The sequence below is a fragment of the Puntigrus tetrazona genome, unplaced genomic scaffold (genome assembly GCF_018831695.1).
Source record: "Puntigrus tetrazona isolate hp1 unplaced genomic scaffold, ASM1883169v1 S000000116, whole genome shotgun sequence".
NCBI lineage: Eukaryota > Metazoa > Chordata > Actinopteri > Cypriniformes > Cyprinidae > Puntigrus > Puntigrus tetrazona.
The window spans coordinates 904,831-925,000 of NW_025047793.1; the positions used below are offsets into that span (position 1 = coordinate 904,831).

Below are 20,170 nucleotides of genomic sequence, written 5' to 3' on the forward strand. Positions count from 1 at the left end.
TGGGCAGGACTTACGATGCGGACACTAGCAGTTCTTGTTTCTCAGCCAGGTCTCGTTTCATTGACTCCACCTCCACCTTCAGCTCAATGTTCTGCACAAACAAACAAGTTCTAATAAAGAAATCTGAGATCAACAAGCACAAAACAACAGCTTGCTTTAATACAGAGGGATGAACTATGTCGTGTGTGCACTTGTTTGTATGTGACCGTGTGCGTCAGTCACCGTTTTGTAAATGTCCTCTGTGGAGTCGTCACATTTCTGCTGCACACGTTCTTCCAGAAAATAGATCCTGAGCTTCAGGTTAAAGTTCTCCTTCTTCAGAGCTGTGATTTGCTACAGGGAAACCAAAGAAATTAGTACTCTTTATTTATCCACAGACAAATGTACCTGAATTTCGTTTTCTCGTGACATTCATGAAAGTTCAGATTCATGAACAAGTGGTTCTTTTGAGTCAGATTTTACCAGACTGAACGACTTCACAAAAGAAAACCTTCTTCACTTTGGCTGAACTTTCCTTCATACTGAAATGTTTCTGAATATGCGGTTCTTACTCATTACGATATTCAAGCTCATAAACATAAGGAAAGCCTTTCTCCGTGTAACTGAAAGAGAGATGAGGAGGGAGGAGACGAGAAAAGAGAAACAGAGCGACTATAACAGGCTGTGTGTGGGTCAGTAATGAGGGTTGGCATGAGTGTGTGTGTGTGTGTGTGTGTGTGTGTGTGTGTGTGTGTGTGTGTGAGAGAGAGAGAGAGAGAGAGAGACTGGCAGGGCAGCGAACTGTGCGTCATTGTACTCCAAGCACTTTTCACTTCAACATCTGGGGCAGAAAGAGGGGGAAGGGAAGAAAGATATACAAATAGAACGAAAGAGTGTGGAATAACCACAAATGCCACAGTGATGGGCAGCTGTACCTCGCTTTGAAAGGTCTCTGTGTGTCTGAATAAGAGAAAGTGTGTTTGTGTGCTGTAGAAACACACAGCCACAGGAATGCACACAGATCTTTATCTTAGTATAAAAAAAATACTTTTCCTTAAATGGACAGGCAGATATTCCATACCAGAATATGATTACTGCAAAAGAAACAATACTAGCTGCATACGACCTCTTAAAATGAAGTTCTGTAAATGTAGTCAAAATCAGATTAGTTCGTTTCTAAGAAGAAATTATATCATTTTATAATTATATCAATTATAGCATAATATCACTTATTTGGTAAAGAATCCTTTGCCATGAATGGGTGCCGTCAGAATGACAGCCGATAAATACATCATTTTCATCAGCTGTCTGGTCTCTCATTCTGACGGCACCCATTCACCGCAGAGGATCCGTTGGTGAGCAAGTAATGCAATGCTACATTTCTCCAAATATCTACCAAATCAGATCAGAACATTTGTATTTTTAACATTTTAATTTTAGGGTAAATTACCCCTTAAATCTTTCAAATTGAGCAGGTTTGCTCAAACTTGTTTCTTCATTAGCTCACAAACAAAAAAAACAGGAAACCTATACTGAAATGTTATTTAGAAATGTTCAGAATTAACAGACATGCTGAAAGATAGATCTTCTTGATTTGACTTCTTAACTAGGCGTGTTGTTTTGTTTTTGCACAAACTGTAGAGTCTGCCATCAAAAGGAAAATAATGTCAAATAATGTTTCAACACCCAGCCTACCCAAACCTGCCTAAAACCTAGCACCTTTCTCTCTCACCTCATGAGAAAACACACTAACACAAGCAAACATTTTGATATTATTGTACTTACGTTCTCGTAATCCTTCATGGTCAGAGCTTTGGCTGGAGACATCCTCTGCCCTGGAAACAGAGGCGCTGCAGACGACAAGACAACAGATCAACAAACACACTTCTGTTCACTCCACAAATCATCATTGTCTCTCTTACTTTCATTCGGCCCTTTGAGGCTTTGATGAAATTCTGATTAAGACCATGTGGTGTGATACGCGGGGACAGACATCAGAGAGAAATACTAAAAGTGTGTGTCTTCATGACGGTGTTCAAGTTAAAAAACCAGAGGGAAGAACAAAACAAAGGTCTTTTCATCTTGTTCTTTTACGTAATCGATTTAATCGAGATAATTCAGAGGCTATAGTATACAGATTTGTCTCCTTTAACGAATCTGCAAAATAGTTCAAAAGCATCAATTCCTCATTACATCACGAGAAAAAGGGAGTTTGTACCTGTCACGTCGTCCATGCTGAAGTTGCCGCTGTTCAGAGACTCTGGCAGCCTGGAAATACTGCAACATAAACACACACACAACACACACACACACACACACACACACACCAAACTGTCAGCGTTCATCCACAAAGCAGGTGCAAACATCCAGCAGTTACTCAACACTACAGCCAGCATCTATTCTGCTTCTCTATCCAGCTCAAGGAAACACACACAGACACTGAGTGGATGGACAATGCATACGTCTGTGGACGCTTCTCATAACCAGACCTCGAGGCAGGAGCAGAAATAAAGTGTGTGTGTGCTTTCATAACCGCTTTAAAGTGCGGTACTGGCTACAAGCGAGAGCGTGATGTAAGCGGGCCGTCAGAAACTAATGTGAATGTACAGATTACAGCATGTTTATGTTGCGTTTGTGTGTATTTGCTGTAACTCTTGGCTTCCTATCAAGTTCAATCCCCTTTGCTCCTCTGACAGTCACCCAGACCTACGGCAGGCCCGCTGGGACACTCGGCACACTGGACTTACGTAAGACTGAGCAGCTGTCAAACAGAAGAGCCTCGCACGTCTGAGCATCTAATGCATCTTTTCAAACAGACCCATTTATAGGCCAATTTGACATTAGTGGCATTGAAATAAATCAGCAATTTTATTTAGAAGTGTTTCAAATACTTACATGTGCATAATGTTCGAATACTAACTTGTAATTTAATAATTTATGATTTCACATTTTCTTTTTTCATCGTAATTTTAATTTGAGAAAGTTTACTTTTTATGTCTGTACAGTTCAATTTTAGTTTTTTTTATTAGGCTATATTACGTTTAACTAAATGTTGTTCTGGCAACTAGACGAAATAGCTAAACATTTTTTAAACAACAAAAATATTTAACCATGTTTAAAAAAAGAAAAAAAAAGATCAAAATATTTGCCAGTAAGTTAAGTATTATTTTAAGATTTTTTTATTTAGATATAGTTTTTTATTATTATTATTTTATATTTAACATTTTTACTTTCAATTTACACAGTTTCTGTAATTTGTGTCTATATAGTTTTTCTTAATTTTATTGGAGTTTGTTTTAGTTATTTCATTACATGCAACTAGCTGAAATGAATTATGTTTTTTATACTGTATTTTATTTCATTATTATTATTATATATTATTTTACACTCTCAGATAACATTTAAATATCTTTTTATTTTTATTATTATATTAGTTTGTGTTAACTGACCCATATAAACATCCTGACTATTTTAAATCATTTTTTCATGTCTGCATTTTGTAAAAATATTGTAATCATTATTATATTAAAACAATAAATACATAATAAATATAATAATAATAAAAACTGGTTATTATTAAAACCAGGTTACAAATACTGGTTGAGCTCTAATTATTTCCTCTCAAATCAGCCATATTTCCATAACAGCATCATCCACTGAAAAAGCCCAACACAAATCCCAAATGACCACTACATCCTATGCGTTTAGACAAAAATGCAGGCTAAAAATACAACAGCTTTCATAACATACACATAACATTCATGTGAGGATAACAGCAGGTGCAACTTTGCTCAACAACAGTGTAAACAGTGTCTCTCAACGCCACTATTGTCCATCTGTTTAATTGAATCTACAGTATTTTGAGCAGGACGAATGAAGAAAAAAAACGATGACTTCAACACGTCGCGACCAAATAACTTCCTCTTCTCACGTTTTCCTGCACCGTTAGCATTGTGCTAGCCACAGGAAGACACGCACAAACTATTAAAATAACCGTCTTATGGCTCCACGACCGAGTTAGTCTCAGAATTGTATTTAAACTGGTTAAAAGCTCCTCTCAGATGACAGAGAATCAATCGGCTGACTGCTATCAGCTTTCGTCTTGTGTTTCCCCACAGGCTTGCCACCTGCTTTATAAAGCAATGACACGACCATCAGGACGACACAGACGGTCTCCAACTTGACAATCAGCCCTCAACTCCTGCCCATTAGTGACCTGCTGAACTGGACGACGTCGGCGATGTGAAATAAAGCAGTGATCCACCACAAACACACAGCTGCCCGTCTACATCTCTACACAGAAGCAGCACAGGTGTAGCAGAGTCACAACCTACCTACACCGGTCCTTCGTGTTCACATGGCAAGAGAAGAATAAAATATAGAGATCAATGCGTCAGATAATAAACAGCAGCGCTGTTCCGTTATGTGTACTTCCCAGGAAGGAAGTAATGTGCTTTCTTCTATGACGGCGCATGATCAACACATAACAGCTCTCTCTCTCTCTCTCTGTGTGTGTGTGTGTGTGTGTGTGTGTGTGTGTTAGCATTACTCAACACAACTAAACCCACTTTAGAAACTGAAACTGAATGCAATTCTTTCTAACTGCTCTAATAAACCAACTCTTTAAATCTGCTTGAAAATGATGTGGTCTGCATTCAATGCATACAACTTTATTAACTGCACTTTTGTTTAATGCAGACATGCATCTATTTTTAATGCATGACATGGCTATATTTAAAGCACTGCAATCGAGGCATAAAAATTAATTATTTCTCAATGCATTACAATTATTTAATAATCCCCGTCTGATCACGCTTTGTGATTTTCCTGAAACACTGATCTGACTCCTGAAGGCAGTAAACAATGTCAAAAACAGCCTCGTGTGCTCAGATGCTTCAGAGATCGAGTCCCTGCTATATTTAACTAAGAGGATCATGTGTGTTTTGTTTTTAACACGAAGGCTGTGAGATTCAAACTAAAACTCCACGCGTGAACAACAATATAATGATAAACACAAAAAGCTGGATACACTTTATCAGATTCCAGTTAAACAGAAAATGTCAATGCAAGATATTTAAATATTCATAAGTGTACACATATCAGATGTATACTGATACACGAGTCGGAACTGAATCAAATAAACTAAGAGGCTTTTATAAATTCGTCTTTGCAGCTGTCAAGAAAACACATAGCTGTCAGACGGGTGAAAGTTAATAACAATAGCATCATGTGGGGGTTTTCTGAGATAATACATTCGCAAATCGTGATAAAGGTTAAATGAAGTTACAAATCTAACAATTAAATTGGTAATCTTAACGATTTCGGAGTATAGCTCAATGTGCTCTAATTCTAACGTAGACTCATCTTGTTTTATCTGTCGAGTGGATTTCCACCAACCGTTTTAAAATTGTTATGTTGAATAACATACTGAATATATCTGATAGGAACCATTCTCGTCCTTATTTTAAACGTTTTCTTCACTCGCGCTAACATGCTAACGCTAACGTTACCTGACAGACTCTGACAGAAATAAAAAAATAAAGCGCTTCACCTCAGATTGATGTCAAACGGCAGCGTTTGATCCTCTCCGACCACAGAATCCATTCTGGATCGAAATAAGAGGGTTTTGTTTAATCGCTGAACAGTATTTCTCTCAAAACATGACGCCCGTTGTATTATTTTTTGACTCTGAGCGGCAGATTATGAATGTATTTTCAAAGCAGACGTTGGAACCGCCATTTTAAAACCCGTGACGTCACCGTGCGAGCACGCGCAAAGTTTAAGGGGTTGGGCGGTTCTTAGTTCTTCAACACTTAGCATATTTATTATGCATAATAATGTTAAATCATACTGATTTATTATTTAGACTGATATTGCATGGTACCTTCTAGTGGTGAGAATGTTTTGTGAATGTTAAAAAGACTGCGTTGCTGTGGTGTGCAAGATGATTGGATAGAAGAGGTCTATTAGCCCGCCTCTACTTCACTCCTATTGGCTGTCAAGCCAATTGTGGGCGTCACGCTGTAAGAAACGCCAAGAAAATGTATTTACATTTTTACAATTTACAAGTAATTTAGAAATTAAATTTTAAATATTTTGCCAAATTATATATGGAATTGAATAACCTTTAAATCGTTCATTAATAAGACATTGTTGAATTTGAATTTAATAACCCAATGGTATTTAGTAGAAATAAATTATACGATTTTGAATAGTTTTAAACGCATTTATGCGTGTTTAGCTTTAATATTTATCACGTATTGATGGAGATTTAAAAGTGATAAAAAAAATCCCTCATTTATTGTCATTCTAATTCAATAACAATATGAGTCAGTTATGAATCAATATCAGTTATGAGTCTGTTTCATCCATTAAATACACTTTAAACGTAAACTTAAATGTCTTGCTTGTAATCAGACTATCTGCTGTCATCTGCTGGCAGGAGACGCTGAATACAGAGTCAGACCAGGTTTAATAGCAAAAGAATTTCCATGCACGCTTACAGAGGAAATGTGGTTTGAAATAAGAAAAAAACTAAAAGTAAAAAAAAGTTCTTCAACACGCCATATAATAATATGATTATATTGATGTAAAACACCTGTAAATAATTATATGCGTGTGTGCATTTATACATGCGTAATAAATACACAAAGGTACAATGCAAGCAAAAACTTTTATTTTGGAAGCGATTAATCGTTCGGCAGCAATAGTTTTGAATCAAATGATTTCAGACAGTGCCGTCTTTCTTTATTAAAACGCAGGTGAAGGTGAGGAGCGTCTGGGTTCAGCGCAGCAGGATGAAGAAGAGAAGAGGAACAGGAAGCTGAACGCCGTTACACAGCTTCCCTGAGCAGCACGTGATGTTCCCGTAGGACCCGAGCTTCCGCTTGCAGGCGGATCTCGACACGCATCCCTTGACGGCCTTTACGCTTTCTATCAACGAGGAAGAAAAGCGACGTCAAGGGGGGTATCGGCGTGGAGTCTGTGAGGAGAAAACCTCTTCGTTCTCACCGTTCTCTCTGGCGGTCCCCCCAACAGCTCATCACTTTTGAGCCGCTCTCATCATCGCAAGTGAAACATTTCTGTCTGTTGGGGATACGAGAAGAAAAGCCTGCAAACGGCAGTCAAACGTTAACATGCAGGAGCGCACGGAACCGGATGTGCGGCATCATTCCACAGCACTCCAATCTCTTTTAAACAAAGCGTTCAGATTTTCGTAGTTAGAGAGTGATACCGGTAACAGCGTCTCTGTTGCAGGCGTTGGTGTCGCAGCACTGGACGGAAAACACCTTCCTCCAGCAGCCCGTGCTGAAAGACCAGCTCTCACAGCCCCAAGACAAGCTTTCCTGCATCGTTTCTGCATAAAAAAAGACGGAATCAATCAATCAATCAATCATTTTTATTAACACAGGTTGCATCAAAGCGCTGTACAGTATAAGAACGAGAAGAACGTGCACACTGGAAAGAGATCAAGCGTAAAGCATCTCTAGTTACAGCCTGTACCTTTCCTGTTCCTGCACGTGATGGTCAGGCGCTCCTCGCTCAGGTCTCTATACCGTCCTGTCACAACAAACCACTCTCTAGTACTCCAGCGCTGCCTCTTCAACGGACGAGTGAAAAGGTGTTTCATGCTTTTTTTTAAGCTGAAAACGAGAAATGTGCAATCAATTGCAGCTCACCCAAGTAGTCGAGTGTTTCTTGCACCTGCTGCGTTTCTCGTCACACGTCTTCTTTCTCGTACAAGCGCGTCCCCGGCAATCGTTGCAGACCAGAGAGAGTCCTTAAAAGACACAGAGAGAGGCATTCAGGCCTGCCTTACTAAACACGTTCAACATGCCGTGTGCTTTTTCTACCTCCAGAGAGAAGAACGACGAGAAGAAGGACGGAGGAGACTCGAGGATGCATCTCGCCACGGAGCCACGACCAACAGAAACCGTTTCCTTGTGTCTTTTATGAGCGGCAGCATCCTCCAGCAAAAACAAGCCACGACGTTTACATCCAGGTACATCAGTGAGAAAGAAACCACGGTCCAGACCATGAAACGGTCCGCTCACCTCAATACAAGTCAAACACGTCACAATACCGTGTTACTCTCTAAAGAAAAAAACTAATTACGGTACTTTTTATGGAAAGTAACCCTTTGCATTGCTTTTTTATATCCGAGCAGCACTTGGTTGCTTGTTTTTAATATAAGAAGTCATTTTTATATCAAACGAAAAGCCCTTTTGTGCAAAACGTGTAATGAATAAACCCCAGGCTGAAGGAAGAATATATATCATTTGGTCTTATTTGAACTGGATCGTCAAAAGTCAGCAGCAAAGACATTGGCTAATAAAATGGGATTAGATGCATTTGTGTTATTTAGCATATTTAATTATTGCAGGTTTGTGTCATATTCTGAGTTTTAATTCATTTCGATGGATACTAAATCTTTTTCTTTGTGTGTAAAGAAATGGAAACAAGTAACAGAATATTCATGTGGATCTTTTCCATCAAATTAACGTCAATTAAGAGCTCTATAAGTCTTCTGAAATCATCTGAGGGTTTAAAGGAACAGAAACAGACAGGAGATCAGTTCTTCATGATCTGTGCTGCACATTAATCTACTTCATTACCACAAACATTATTCTTCTCTCTTATGTTTTCGCTCCTTTCTCTAACAAAAAGCATTCATTTGTGTTAAAAGCTGCTTTACAGACACAAAAAAAGTTGAAAAACCTAAGAACTGAATGAAAAGACGCGATGCGTGATCATCTGTGGCCCCTGATGGATAAACGGGACATGTCTTAATGTGCATATTATCCATCCTAAATTCTATATATTAGTCCTTTTCCGTGATAGCAGATAGCACGGATACTATGCACACAGGTTTAAATGAAACGTTATGTGAATAAAATAGGATATTTTTTTGTGAGACGATAAATGAAAGATTCATAGATAAAGAGGAGCAGCTGTGTTTTCCTGAATAAAGTCAAGCTCGAGCGAGACGTTTCAGCTTTTAGTGTGTCTTGATTCATGCGTTTTAAAAACTTGACAAAATTACTTTCACTATAAAAGTGTCGTTTACCTTTTTGCCTTATAATGTTTGGTTTACGTGCATCTTTTCCAATGCATTTTTATTTTTTCTTGCATCACATTCTGACAAGTAGAACATGCAGAGAAGCTCTGTGTCAAGAGCTAAGGGTGAGGAATTATGCTTTTATATATTAATAAATAAACTGAACAGTGATGGAGAAACAGCTTTTAGGGTTATTATTCAAATTTCACTTTTCAGCTTCTCTCACTGAGCAAATTATTATTCTATACACACACACACACACACACACACACAGAAGCTGGATGATATCCTCCGAAGGAGGTTCAGAGTAACCGTTGTAGAAGAAAGATGTTATGACGGTCAGACAGATCTAGGACTTAAACAGCTGGTGTCAACAGAGCCTGTGATTTATAGAAATATGAGACGTTTCAAATTAAAAAGTGGCTGCGAGGAGAAAGTGAGAGCATTGCTTACTTACTATGGTGATGAAGTTTGTTCCCGTTGGATGCAATTTTTTACATTTCATCTTTTCAGACATTAACCCCGAACAGACATTCATGAACGTAAACGGTCTAAACAGACAGGACTTTAAAGAGTTCATGCTTGAACAGAAGAGCAAAGAATGATTGTCTAGAAAAATAACTGAAGACAGCATAAACACTTCCAACTTTAAACCAACCGGTTCATGCACGAACAAAGCAAAGCTCGCTTTAGCACTGATTCACTGATCGACTGATTCACTGATTGACTGATTCACTGATCGACTGATTCACTGATCGACTGATTCACTGATCGACTGATTCACTGATCGACTGATTCACTGATCGACTGATTCACTGATCGACTGATTCAAGGCAGATGTGATAGTTACCTGGCTGTGAGGAAGATCAGGGATGAAGAGTTCAGACCCAGAACTAGACTTACCGTGTTTGACCCTAAAAACATTGATTTATATTTTGGTCAGACTGTTAAAATTACACCACAAGACAGGCATCATTTTGGTTGTATAATTTATTAAATTTCAGTGTTTTCTTTAAAATAAATATATGGTAAATAATAATAATAATAATAATAATAATAGGCTAATAAAGAAAAGTTAAAGCAAAGTTTTGTACAATCCAAACATATAGAACAGAAAGCCCTGCTCACAGGAGTCCCTGGAGTGCATACATTCTTTAACTCTTTACTGAACACACACACACACACACACACACACACACACACAGTGGCAATGTGTTTCTATGACAATCTGACTCTTTAGTGGAGATTTAGGAAAGTACATTAATACTGTAAGCAGCCGACGTGAATACATGAGGAAGAGGAAAGATGGATAATACAGAAGTGTTCCATGATAAAACATGTTATAACCATGAAGAAGTCAACATCTACACACACACTCTCTCGCACACACACACACACACACTCTCTACATGATAAACACATGTTACACACACTAACACACATGACACAAGTCAACACATCTCTCACACACACACTCTCTCGCACACACACACACACACTCTCACACACACACACACACACACACACACACACACACACACACACACACACACACACACACACACACACACACACACACACACACACTCCCTTCACACACACACACACACACTCACACACACACTCACCACACACACACACACACACACACTGTTCACACACACTTGCACACACTAAACACACACACACACACACACACACACAGCATATGGACTGCTAAAGTGAGTGTCACATATGAACAACAGCATATGGAGAGATATGAGAAAAGCGAAGAAGCGGACGCGCTCGTACACACATTCACACGTGTCCGAGTAACCATAGCAACCATAATTCAGTTCAAGTAGTGGGAGTGTGATTTTTCTGGAAATTAATACTATGGTAAAATCAAACAGAAAAGTGTCACATGCAGATTCCTGCCTAAAAAAAAACAACGAACAAACACCGAATGATGAAGTAAACCTAAAACACATTCGTTAACTCTGTCAATCAAACATCAAGCTCCACCCACTTCCGACCTCCAGCGGCCAATAGGAGCGCGGCGGCTGGTGAGCCAATAGGAAAGCGGGAGTCCAGTGGACCAGTAGAATATCAGGAGGCCTGCTCATCAGCAAAACGGCAGTTTAAGAGACCGGAGCGCAGCCAATCAGAGATCATTTCCTCTTGGACGTGCTCGGCCGCTTGGCCTGCCACAGGTAGCTGTGGATGGTGAGGGCGTCTACGCTGACCGAGACCGACTTGGCGGGGATGACGGTGAACTGTTTGCGGTCGGAGCTGTACTTGTAGAGTCTGTCGATCATTTTGCGGCTGATGGCGCGCGGCCCGGTGCCTTTGAGCTTCACGATCTCCTCCGTTTCGGGGGAATATACGTACAGCGCCCGGAACTGACATCCACCGTCACGGAAAAGGATTATCAGGTGGTTGGATTCACAACGCTCAATTTCCTGTGGAATTACAGCGACGGGTTAAACATATACAGAGAAATATACACAGAAATATAAAAGTAAGTGCTCAATTTGTACATTTTTTACTTTGTTTAAGACAGTACTGTCTTAAACTATCTATCTAGTAATATATATATATATATATATATATATATATATATATATATATATATATATATATATATATATATATATATATATATATATATATATATATATATATATATACACACACACATACATATACACACACACACACACACACACTTTATTTATATATATATATTTCTATGCCAATAATATATTATGTGGTAATGTGGTAGTTTTGTTTGTTTTTTTATTAGTTTTTTATTAGTTATTTATTTTATGGCAAAAATCATTAGGCTATCAGGTAAAGATCATGCTCCATGAAGACATTCAGTTAATTTCCTAAATATATTAAAACACATTTTTTGATTAGTAACATGCATTGCTAAGAACTTAATTTGGACAATTTTAAAGGTGATTTTCATAATATTTAGATTTTTCCTATCCTTATTTCTTCAGGTGATGTGTAACTCAGGGTCACATACTACATACTAAAGGTTTAGTGTATACTTAAAAGTATATAAAACCTAAAAAACTAAATTTATGCTATGTAACAAGTCATGCAAATATGCTAATCCCAGCATCCGTAAAATGTGTTGCACAAGTAGAGTAGAGCGGCGGCGCACACAGAAACGCTCCTCACCTCCAGAACAGCGTTCTTCTGGGCTTCATTGACTTTTCCCGCGAGGCAGCAGTGAGCGATGGCATTCTGGATGATCGCTTTGTTGGACTTTGCACTTGGCTCCTTAAATAATCTGGGGCCTGAGGACAGACAGGAAGTGAATAAACGCGCGAGCTAACATCATTCAGTATTCACGCACTGAAGAAGAGTTGGAAGGCGCGTCACCGTTGTATTCTGCTACAGATGTGATGGAGGAGGCGGTGGAGCCGTTGTCCCAGTCTCGCTCCATGTTCCTGCTCGCGTTTCGGCTCAGTACAGGAAACGATTCCACAGATTCCTCCCTGTAACACACATTCAGGAACCTAGGTGTTATTATAATCTGACGACTGTAGATGTAATTATTACAATACATTAAACATACAGCATTCTCATACAAATTTATTAACAACTACAGGATTATTTGCGATTAAATCACATGGAAAAAATGTAGTTTGCATAATATATGTATGCGTGCTGTGTATATTTATTATGTATATAAAAATACACAAACGTGCATGCATATATTTCGGAAAAATATCTAAAATATATCTTTCAGAAAGTTTAAAATATTAAGTATATTTATTTATAATATAGACATGCTATTTTTTTATACAAACTGTATGTGTGTGTATTTATACACAGAGCACACAAATATGCAAACAAAAAACTTTTATTTTGTATACAATTTATTGTTATTGTTTGAAAACACTAATACAAATAAAAAAGTTAAGAAAAATACAAACACACTACAAATATATTACACAAAAAAAAATAGCGATAAATCAATAATTTATTTAAAAAATATATAATACATCAAGTAGCTCTGAAGTAGCTAGCGTGTATCCGTCTACTCAAAGTGTGACGTGCTAAGAAATCTACATAAATTTAACTCTAGTGTTATCTATTCTAGTTGTTTTAAAATAAAAATTAATTAAATTTAAATACATTTGAAATTAAAAATAAATAAAACACCACCTTTTCCCTCTATCAACTGCATATATGTTCTCTAACTACTAGTTTTTCTTTAATAACTATTAAAATAAAAATAAAAACCATTGTGTATTGTGTTACGCTGACTGAGACTTCTCATAGTGCTTTTTTAGTTGCTCTTTTGTCAGTTTTGATTGTTTCTGTTGTCTTCGTTTTGTAAGTCGCTTTGGATAAAAGCATCTGCATCTATATGCATCTAAATGCATCCTTTTTTTTTTGCATCTAAACGCATTCTTTTTTTTTTGCATCTAAACGCATTCTTTTTTTGCATCTAAACGCATTCTTTTTTTTTGCATCTAAACGCATTCTTTTTTTTTGCATCTAAACGCATTATTTTTTTTTGCATCTAAATGCATTCTTTTTTTTCCTTTAAATGCATTCTTTTTTTTCCTTTAAATGCATTCTTTTCTTGCATCTAAATGCAAAATTAAATCTAATAAATAACGAACATTTTGGCGTACACCTATCATTTTACGTCCAAAAAAACGTTGGTGTGTTGCGTGTCACCTGTGAGAGCTGGCTCCTCCTGACGCCACACTGTCACCTTCAGTAGCAGCAGAGGCCAGCGACAGAGAGGATCCGGAGGGAGCAGAACAGAGACTGACCGCTGGAGAGGGAGAGAGAGAGAGAGAGAGAGAGAGAGAGAGAGCGAGGTTAAAGTCAGGCCTGGCAAGTCAGAGATAAGCCACATTAAACGTGAAGCTTTCTCACGAGCAGAACAGGAAGATTCAGCACGATGCAGCGATTTAGGGCGGGGCCTTCTGTTCCGTGGGCGTGGTTTGGCCACGCCCTGCTCCTCCAGAAGTTCTTGCTGCTTCCTGCGCAGGTACTCCTGTTTGATCAGCTCCCTACGAGCCTTTTCTTCCTCTTTACGAACACGCTCTTCCTCGGCTTTCCGTCTGACACAAACAAACGTATGAGCAGCAGCTCTTCTACAGAGGAACAACGAACAGATCGAGCGCGATTGATACCTGGCTTCGTCTCGCTTGAGCTCTGACTCCGCCTCCAGCTGCTGCTTGCGTACCCGGGCTTCTTCGGCCTTCCGCTGCTGTTTGAGGAGGAACGCTGCCCTCTTCTTAGCCAGCTCGTCCTCTGCTTTCTGATCATCCTGCCGGCAGAGATGGAGACATTGGTTTTAATTTCAAATGCTAAGAAAAAAAAAAATAGCCAGGCAAGATATGACAAGTTGGAAAAATTTATCGTTGAGTGAATCGTTTGGGTCGTCATTGAACAAATAAGGCAAAAATAAATACATAGTTATAAGAAAATTAGTGTTTTTGACTTTGCATGCACGCGAAACTAAATTTTAAAGAGTTACGAAAGGTTCATATATTTTATTTTATTATTGATCACTGTTCTCTTTGACCTTCTTATGACCTTTAAGAAATGCTAGCAATAGCAATATGGTAAACAACATCAATGTTCAATAAATAATTCAAGTTTTATTTCTTAAAAAAAGTGAATAAGCAACAATAAAAAACAACAACAACTAATAAAAATAAAATCACATTAAAACAACATGTTTAAGTATTATTGGAATAGATTTAACAGATAACAGAAATAACAGAATAACAGAAACTATATTATAATAATAGATTTAAAAACTTTTAAATAACAATAGTAATAATAGTTATAATAATAATTAAAAATATATATTAACCCACACTTTTTAGATCTAATTAGTAACAATAATAATAATAATAAAATCACATTAAAATAACTCTTTTTATAATAATATAATTAGATTTTTTTACAACGCAATATAACACACAGATTGACAGAATCATATTATAATTACAGATTTAAAAATATATCATCATCATCATCATCATCATCATCATCTTACAAAAATGCTCTGGTACCTTGAAGAAGAAGCCCAGTCCAGATTTCTGTTCCCCGTCAGTTTCTGTGCTAGTTTCAGCCGGTTCAGCCAGGTCAGATAGGTCCACTTCGATCAGCTGTGCTTTCGTTCTGTTCTCCTCGGACGGAATGGGAACGTTCTCCTTTCCAGAGCCGCTGGACTCGCTCCGCTCCCGGGTCAGATCCACGGGCGACGGCTCCACCGGAGGGAGCTCGCTCTGGGGCGACTCGAGGCTGTCGGCGCGTCGGTTTGCGGCATCCTGCAGTCTGAAAGTAGTATTGCGAATAATTCCTTTTAATCCACGCCCCCCATCTTTAGCCCCGCCCTCTTCCTCACTCTCAGCCCGGGGGGTCCTGCCTCCCGGTGTCGGAGTGCTGGCTTTTGTCGCTGGACGACCGTTTGTATCTTTGCTCAGTTTGAGGTCGCTGGGTTTGGTCCGAGGTGTACGACTCGAGCTGAGCCTGGGAGGACGTTTGGTCGCCGTGGAAAGGGTTTCCGTGAATTGCACGGAGAGGCGCGACTTCACCTCAGGTTGCTCAGGCGGGAGTTCGTTTAAGGGCGGCACAGTGCTCGGTTTGGTCTCCGGCGGGGACTGGACGGTCTGTTTCATGAGCAAATCCTGCTGGACAGACAGCTGCATCATTTGCTGCTGTATTGCTCCGATCGCTTCGTTGAGGAGCTCAATGGAACGGCTACATTCGCTAAGATCTGGTTCTCCGCCCACATCATCCGAAGCCCCGCCCCCTCCAGTTGCACTCAAACGATTGTCCTTATCCTCCTCTACCGGAGTTTCTTTACACTCTGAGTCTTTTCCTTGGGCTTTCAGAACCTCAACACACGAGTCGTCCTTCGCGAGTGGCTTTTCTTTAAACGCGACTCCGGTTTTGAGTGGGTGTGGCAGCGTGTCGCTCCTCCCCTTTTTGACGACATGCAGAAACGCCGCTTTTCCCAGCTGCAGCCGCTGCCGAGCCGAAAGGTTCTCCATCTTCTTTTTCTGCATCTCAATAGCGCGCCGTTTCTCCTCCAGCTGCATGCGAAGGTGCACGAGTTCGGAAGCGAGCCCGGGTCGGCCGCTTGGCGTTCCTGGACTCGCGTCTACAGGGAACTGCACGCTTTCTGACCCGTCAGGAGTGGTCGTCTGCGAGCTCCCGGTGCTGTAGCAGCCATCGGGGAACCCGACTCTGTGTCTGCGGCGCTCTGCGAAGCTCGTCATGCGGCCAGTGCCGGTCGATGTGCTGCTGGCCTGCGACAGCATGCTGGGGCAGGGACTCGCCCGTCCACTGGCGCCTTCCTTATCGTCCCGTTCACGCAAGCAAACGTCCTCGCGCAGTTTCGCAGACTCCTCTTCCTCTCCCGTGCATTTCCTCCCAGCGTGCATCAGAACAGCTTTGGAGAGCTCTTGCTCCTGGACCTCTATTTCCTCATCCTCCTCAAACTCTGAATCGGAGACGATGTCCTCCCAGCCTCCGAGAGGACTGTCCCTCACGCACTCCACGTCTTCGTGAAGGAAGAAGCTTCCGGGAGATTGCGCTCGAGAGCTTGCTCGCTCGGTGCTACCGATCGGCGTAAACGTCCGGTTAAGAGTGCATTCTGTAGGAGTATACGCCCCTCGCCGCCCCTGACTCCTCCCCTCTCCACTCTCCTCCCACTTACTAACCCCCGTTTTCTCCTTATTCGGGCGTAGAACCGCAGGCTGCAACGGTTCCAAGAAGAAACCCTCGGCTTTTGAGTCTCTGGATGCAGACGCGCCCTCTGGGTTAATCACGGCCAGTAGCTCCTCCTCTTCCTCCTGGTTGTCATAGTGACGTGTCTGGGGGAGGGGCTGGCCGTTGATGCGGTGTCGTGGAGTGATGGAGATGACGTTGGAAGCTAAACTGTCCTTGCTTATGGATCGAGCCAAGCTGATATTATCGCCACATACACGTTCCCAGTCCATCTCCATCTGAGAGATGGGCCTGAGTAAACAGAGATTTAAACCAGTTAGTCATTAATTCAAGTTCTGGGCTAGATAAACTGTAAACCTACAGAGATTTCAAAATGATTTCCAAATAAAAGAAGAAAATAATTATTTGAGATGTGAAGCGTATAAGAAATAAAGTATCTTTCATTTATATTTAATTTCCTGTGTTTACAAAAATAAGCAATGAAAATGAACAGAAATGAAATAGAATTTTATAAAATGTTATTTTTATTATGTATTTTGAATTAGAATTTTAATTTCAGTTTAGCGTTTTTTTAATGTTTACGGTGTGCTTTTGTCATTTATAATATTTGTTTTCTATTTGGCTTTAATTTCAGTTTTATTTTGATTAACTTTAGTACTTCAGCAACTTATTCTATTTAAATTTGTTCCTAGAGCAAGAATTCCAATTTTTGTATTGTGTTTTATTTTATGTTGTATAATATTTATTCTATTTGAAAAGTATCAAAATATTTTTTTACCAATAAATATTATAAAAATATTATTGCTGTCAACGAGCAAATAATCGCAACCAAAATTAATATTTTGTACATTATGTTTTTATGGTGTATATTTATAACGTGTACACACAAATACACACACACATGCATTTATATATTTATTAGTCAAACTTTTAAATGGATCAAAAAGGTTATTCAAATTTGTCCTAAGACAAGAACACATATTAGTTTTAGAAAATCTTTGATGAAAGGTTTCAATCCACTTCAAGTGTTTACTACTGTATATATAAATTATATGAGTATAAATATAGAAATATTTTAAAACGTGCCGTATGTGTGTCTTGAACACACACACACACACACACACACACACACACACACACACACACACACACACACACACACACACACACACACACATATATATATAAATACATTTGACCAGACATTTGACCAGACCCTAACCTTTGTTTCCGTTCTGTCCAGGCAAACTGTGATCCAAGCATGAGTCCATCCATACGGGACAGAGAGTTGGACCTGTTCCTGAGCTCTGCTCACAATGACAGAGAAAGACGACCGTTCAACGTAAGAGCGATACGTGAATTTTTCTGAAAGTCTGATTAGAAGACGTCGTTACCTGAATGCTCCTCCCCCTGAGTGGGCTTCTGCTGTCTCTGCCGCAGTGGGAGGAGCGGGTGGGAGGGGCTGTGGGAGGGGCTTCTGTTTGTTCTGAGACGAAAACCAAATATTGGTTTTATAAAACAATCGATGTCCTGCAAGGTGCGTACTGCAGCGCGGTCCTAACAGACTTACACAGACGAGGACTCCTCAGGGTGCAGGTAATAGCGCACACAGCCCTCGGGAGTGGCGGCTGTCGCCAGCGAGTCGGCTGAAGGAGACGGGGTTAAGAAGCTTCTCTTGGTGGCATTGGATATGGGCACATGGGGGCGGGAACTCTTTGGCTGAAGAGACGCTCTCACTGTCGGATTGGAGCAATGAGTCGTCAATCACACTGAAACGTAGTGTTCATGAGAAAAGTAGCGCACTTTAAAGACGGGATTCTTACCGTCTTTGATCTCTTGGAGGTCTCTTGGCTTTACGAAGTCCGGCTTCACTACTTCAAACCACCAGAAGAGCTCAGCAATGAAAACCATGACGTTATGCTGGAAAAACAAGAACAAGTCAAAGACTGGAATGCACAGAGGTATTTTTATTTTTCACTGTTTTGTCATTTCAAGGCAATTCAACTTTTATACAGTAATACAGTAAATATTTATACACTGTACTAAAATAGAATTGCTGTATTATTTAAATTCAATATTAATTGGTTTGAATGAAAATCTGTATAAATTACAGACAGTGCAACAAATATGATCATGATGTACAAAATTGATTAATTACATCAACAACTTATTTTATTTCATTTATTTAAATACGGTTTACAGTGTTTATCAATATTTTGAATAAGCATTTATTTTATTTTCAGGGTTATTTTTCAGCTTTTGCCAATGTTATTATCTTTTTATATTTCCATTTGACTTTATTTTTATTTCCGCATTCGTTTTAGTAATGTTAGTACTACATATTCAATATTTACATATTTCTTTTCAGTTTTATATATATATATATATATATATATATATATATATATATATATATATATATATATATATATATATATATATATATATATATATATATATATATAAAATAAAAAATAAAACTTTATTAATTCTTTTAGGTTTGGTTTATATGCAGTAAATATATACTAAAACTGAATAATTGTATTTAATTAAATGTTTATTTTTTAATTGGCTTTCAATTATTTTTATTTCAGTTTTTCTTTTAGTAATTTTTTGTGTATTTATCTGTACTTATTTACTGTTTAATAACTTCAATAATAATTAATTTTTTTGTACATTTCTGCTGAAAGGGCACATATAGCAAAATGTAACATTTATTATAATGGGTTTATGTGAAGACTGTTTTTAAAGTTCACTTAAATTAGAAGTTATTTTTATATAAGTCTAACAAATGTTAAAATTGATAGTTCTTCATATAATGTAATGATTAATGGCTATAGTCAATGGTTAAATATTACTTTTTTTATACAAGAAAATCATTATTACTTGGTATTAGTTATACGGGCCTTCAATCATAAAAAACATGCCATTAAACAATTATTACAAATATGTTGTTTGTGCATTAATTTGAAGATTGAATGTGAAATTTTTACAATATAAAAGTATATTTAAAAACTTTAATGTAATGTAATGTAAGGTGGGATTGATGGCGATTAATTAAAAAAAATTAAATACAGTAAATAAATACTACAATGCAATTCATTTATTATTTACTTATTATTATGTTATTTAAATATGCATATATTAATGGCAGTAAAACAAAAACAACCATGATGTACAAATACTTTATATACCAATTAAATACATTTTTTGATTGTCTGATGTTGGCGCAATGCATTCTGGGACAGTTTTCACTGAAGAATGCATGCGGTGCTCTTTTATTTCCTGCATTTGCTTTCTTAGAAGGTGACCTCTTTATCTGTACTGTTGTACTACTGAACGAAATGATTCCTCACGAACCTTCAGCACCGGCGGGCCGTAGAGCAGATCTTCAGTGTGCAGGTAAAAACAGCGGTTCAGGTATTCGTT

General features: G+C 38.6%; 3 protein-coding genes across 7 annotated transcripts in view; all 3 read right to left on the minus strand.

The window, feature by feature from the left end:
• Positions 1–5,725, minus strand: part of cdk5rap2 (CDK5 regulatory subunit associated protein 2) — a 32,623-nt gene extending 26,898 nt beyond the window's left edge. Inside the window, 5 exon segments of the mRNA XM_043229879.1 lie at positions 15–91; positions 223–333; positions 1,765–1,829; positions 2,198–2,256; positions 5,531–5,725. Coding sequence (XP_043085814.1) covers positions 15–91; positions 223–333; positions 1,765–1,829; positions 2,198–2,256; positions 5,531–5,583 — 365 coding nt within the window. The 5' untranslated portion in view covers positions 5,584–5,725.
• Positions 5,726–6,656: 931 nt separating this feature from the next.
• Positions 6,657–9,246, minus strand: si:dkey-102g19.3. The gene is made up of 4 exons (XM_043229890.1): positions 7,483–9,246; positions 7,214–7,336; positions 6,991–7,090; positions 6,657–6,912 (listed from the first exon to the last, which is right to left on the minus strand). The coding sequence occupies exons 1-4, from the start codon at positions 7,607–7,609 to the stop codon at positions 6,813–6,815; spliced, it is 450 nt and encodes a 149-aa protein (XP_043085825.1). The 5' UTR covers positions 7,610–9,246; the 3' UTR covers positions 6,657–6,812.
• Positions 9,247–10,748: 1,502 nt separating this feature from the next.
• camsap1a (calmodulin regulated spectrin-associated protein 1a) overlaps positions 10,749–20,170 on the minus strand; it is a 24,070-nt gene continuing 14,648 nt past the window's right edge. For 4 of the 5 annotated variants that reach the window (XM_043229885.1, XM_043229884.1, XM_043229887.1 and 1 more), the window contains 12 exons: positions 20,102–20,170; positions 18,565–18,661; positions 18,312–18,477; positions 18,136–18,227; positions 17,964–18,048; positions 15,079–17,032; positions 14,188–14,324; positions 13,928–14,115; positions 13,724–13,823; positions 12,413–12,528; positions 12,209–12,327; positions 10,749–11,478 (listed from right to left, as the gene is read on the minus strand). The exon at positions 20,102–20,170 is cut by the window's right edge and continues 71 nt beyond it. In XM_043229885.1, coding sequence (XP_043085820.1) covers positions 11,188–11,478; positions 12,209–12,327; positions 12,413–12,528; positions 13,724–13,823; positions 13,928–14,115; positions 14,188–14,324; positions 15,079–17,032; positions 17,964–18,048; positions 18,136–18,227; positions 18,312–18,477; positions 18,565–18,661; positions 20,102–20,170 — 3,414 coding nt within the window. In that variant the 3' untranslated portion in view covers positions 10,749–11,187. Of the gene's footprint in view, positions 11,479–12,208; positions 12,328–12,412; positions 12,529–13,723; positions 13,824–13,927; positions 14,116–14,187; positions 14,325–15,078; positions 17,033–17,963; positions 18,049–18,135; positions 18,228–18,311; positions 18,478–18,564; positions 18,662–20,101 lie in introns of those variants that run through there. The other variant, XM_043229888.1, reaches the window with a different exon arrangement.

Bases quoted from the DNA above. Each gene is read 5' to 3' on its own strand.
- si:dkey-102g19.3 (XM_043229890.1), bottom strand. From the start codon at position 7,609: ATGAAACACCTTTTCACTCGTCCGTTGAAGAGGCAGCGCTGGAGTACT. The intron at 7,091-7,213 runs GTATCACTCTCT...TGCCGTTTGCAG, and splicing joins CAACAGAGACGCTGTTACCG to GCTTTTCTTCTCGTATCCCC. The intron at 6,913-6,990 runs GTGAGAACGAAG...CCTCGTTGATAG, and splicing joins GGGGACCGCCAGAGAGAACG to AAAGCGTAAAGGCCGTCAAG.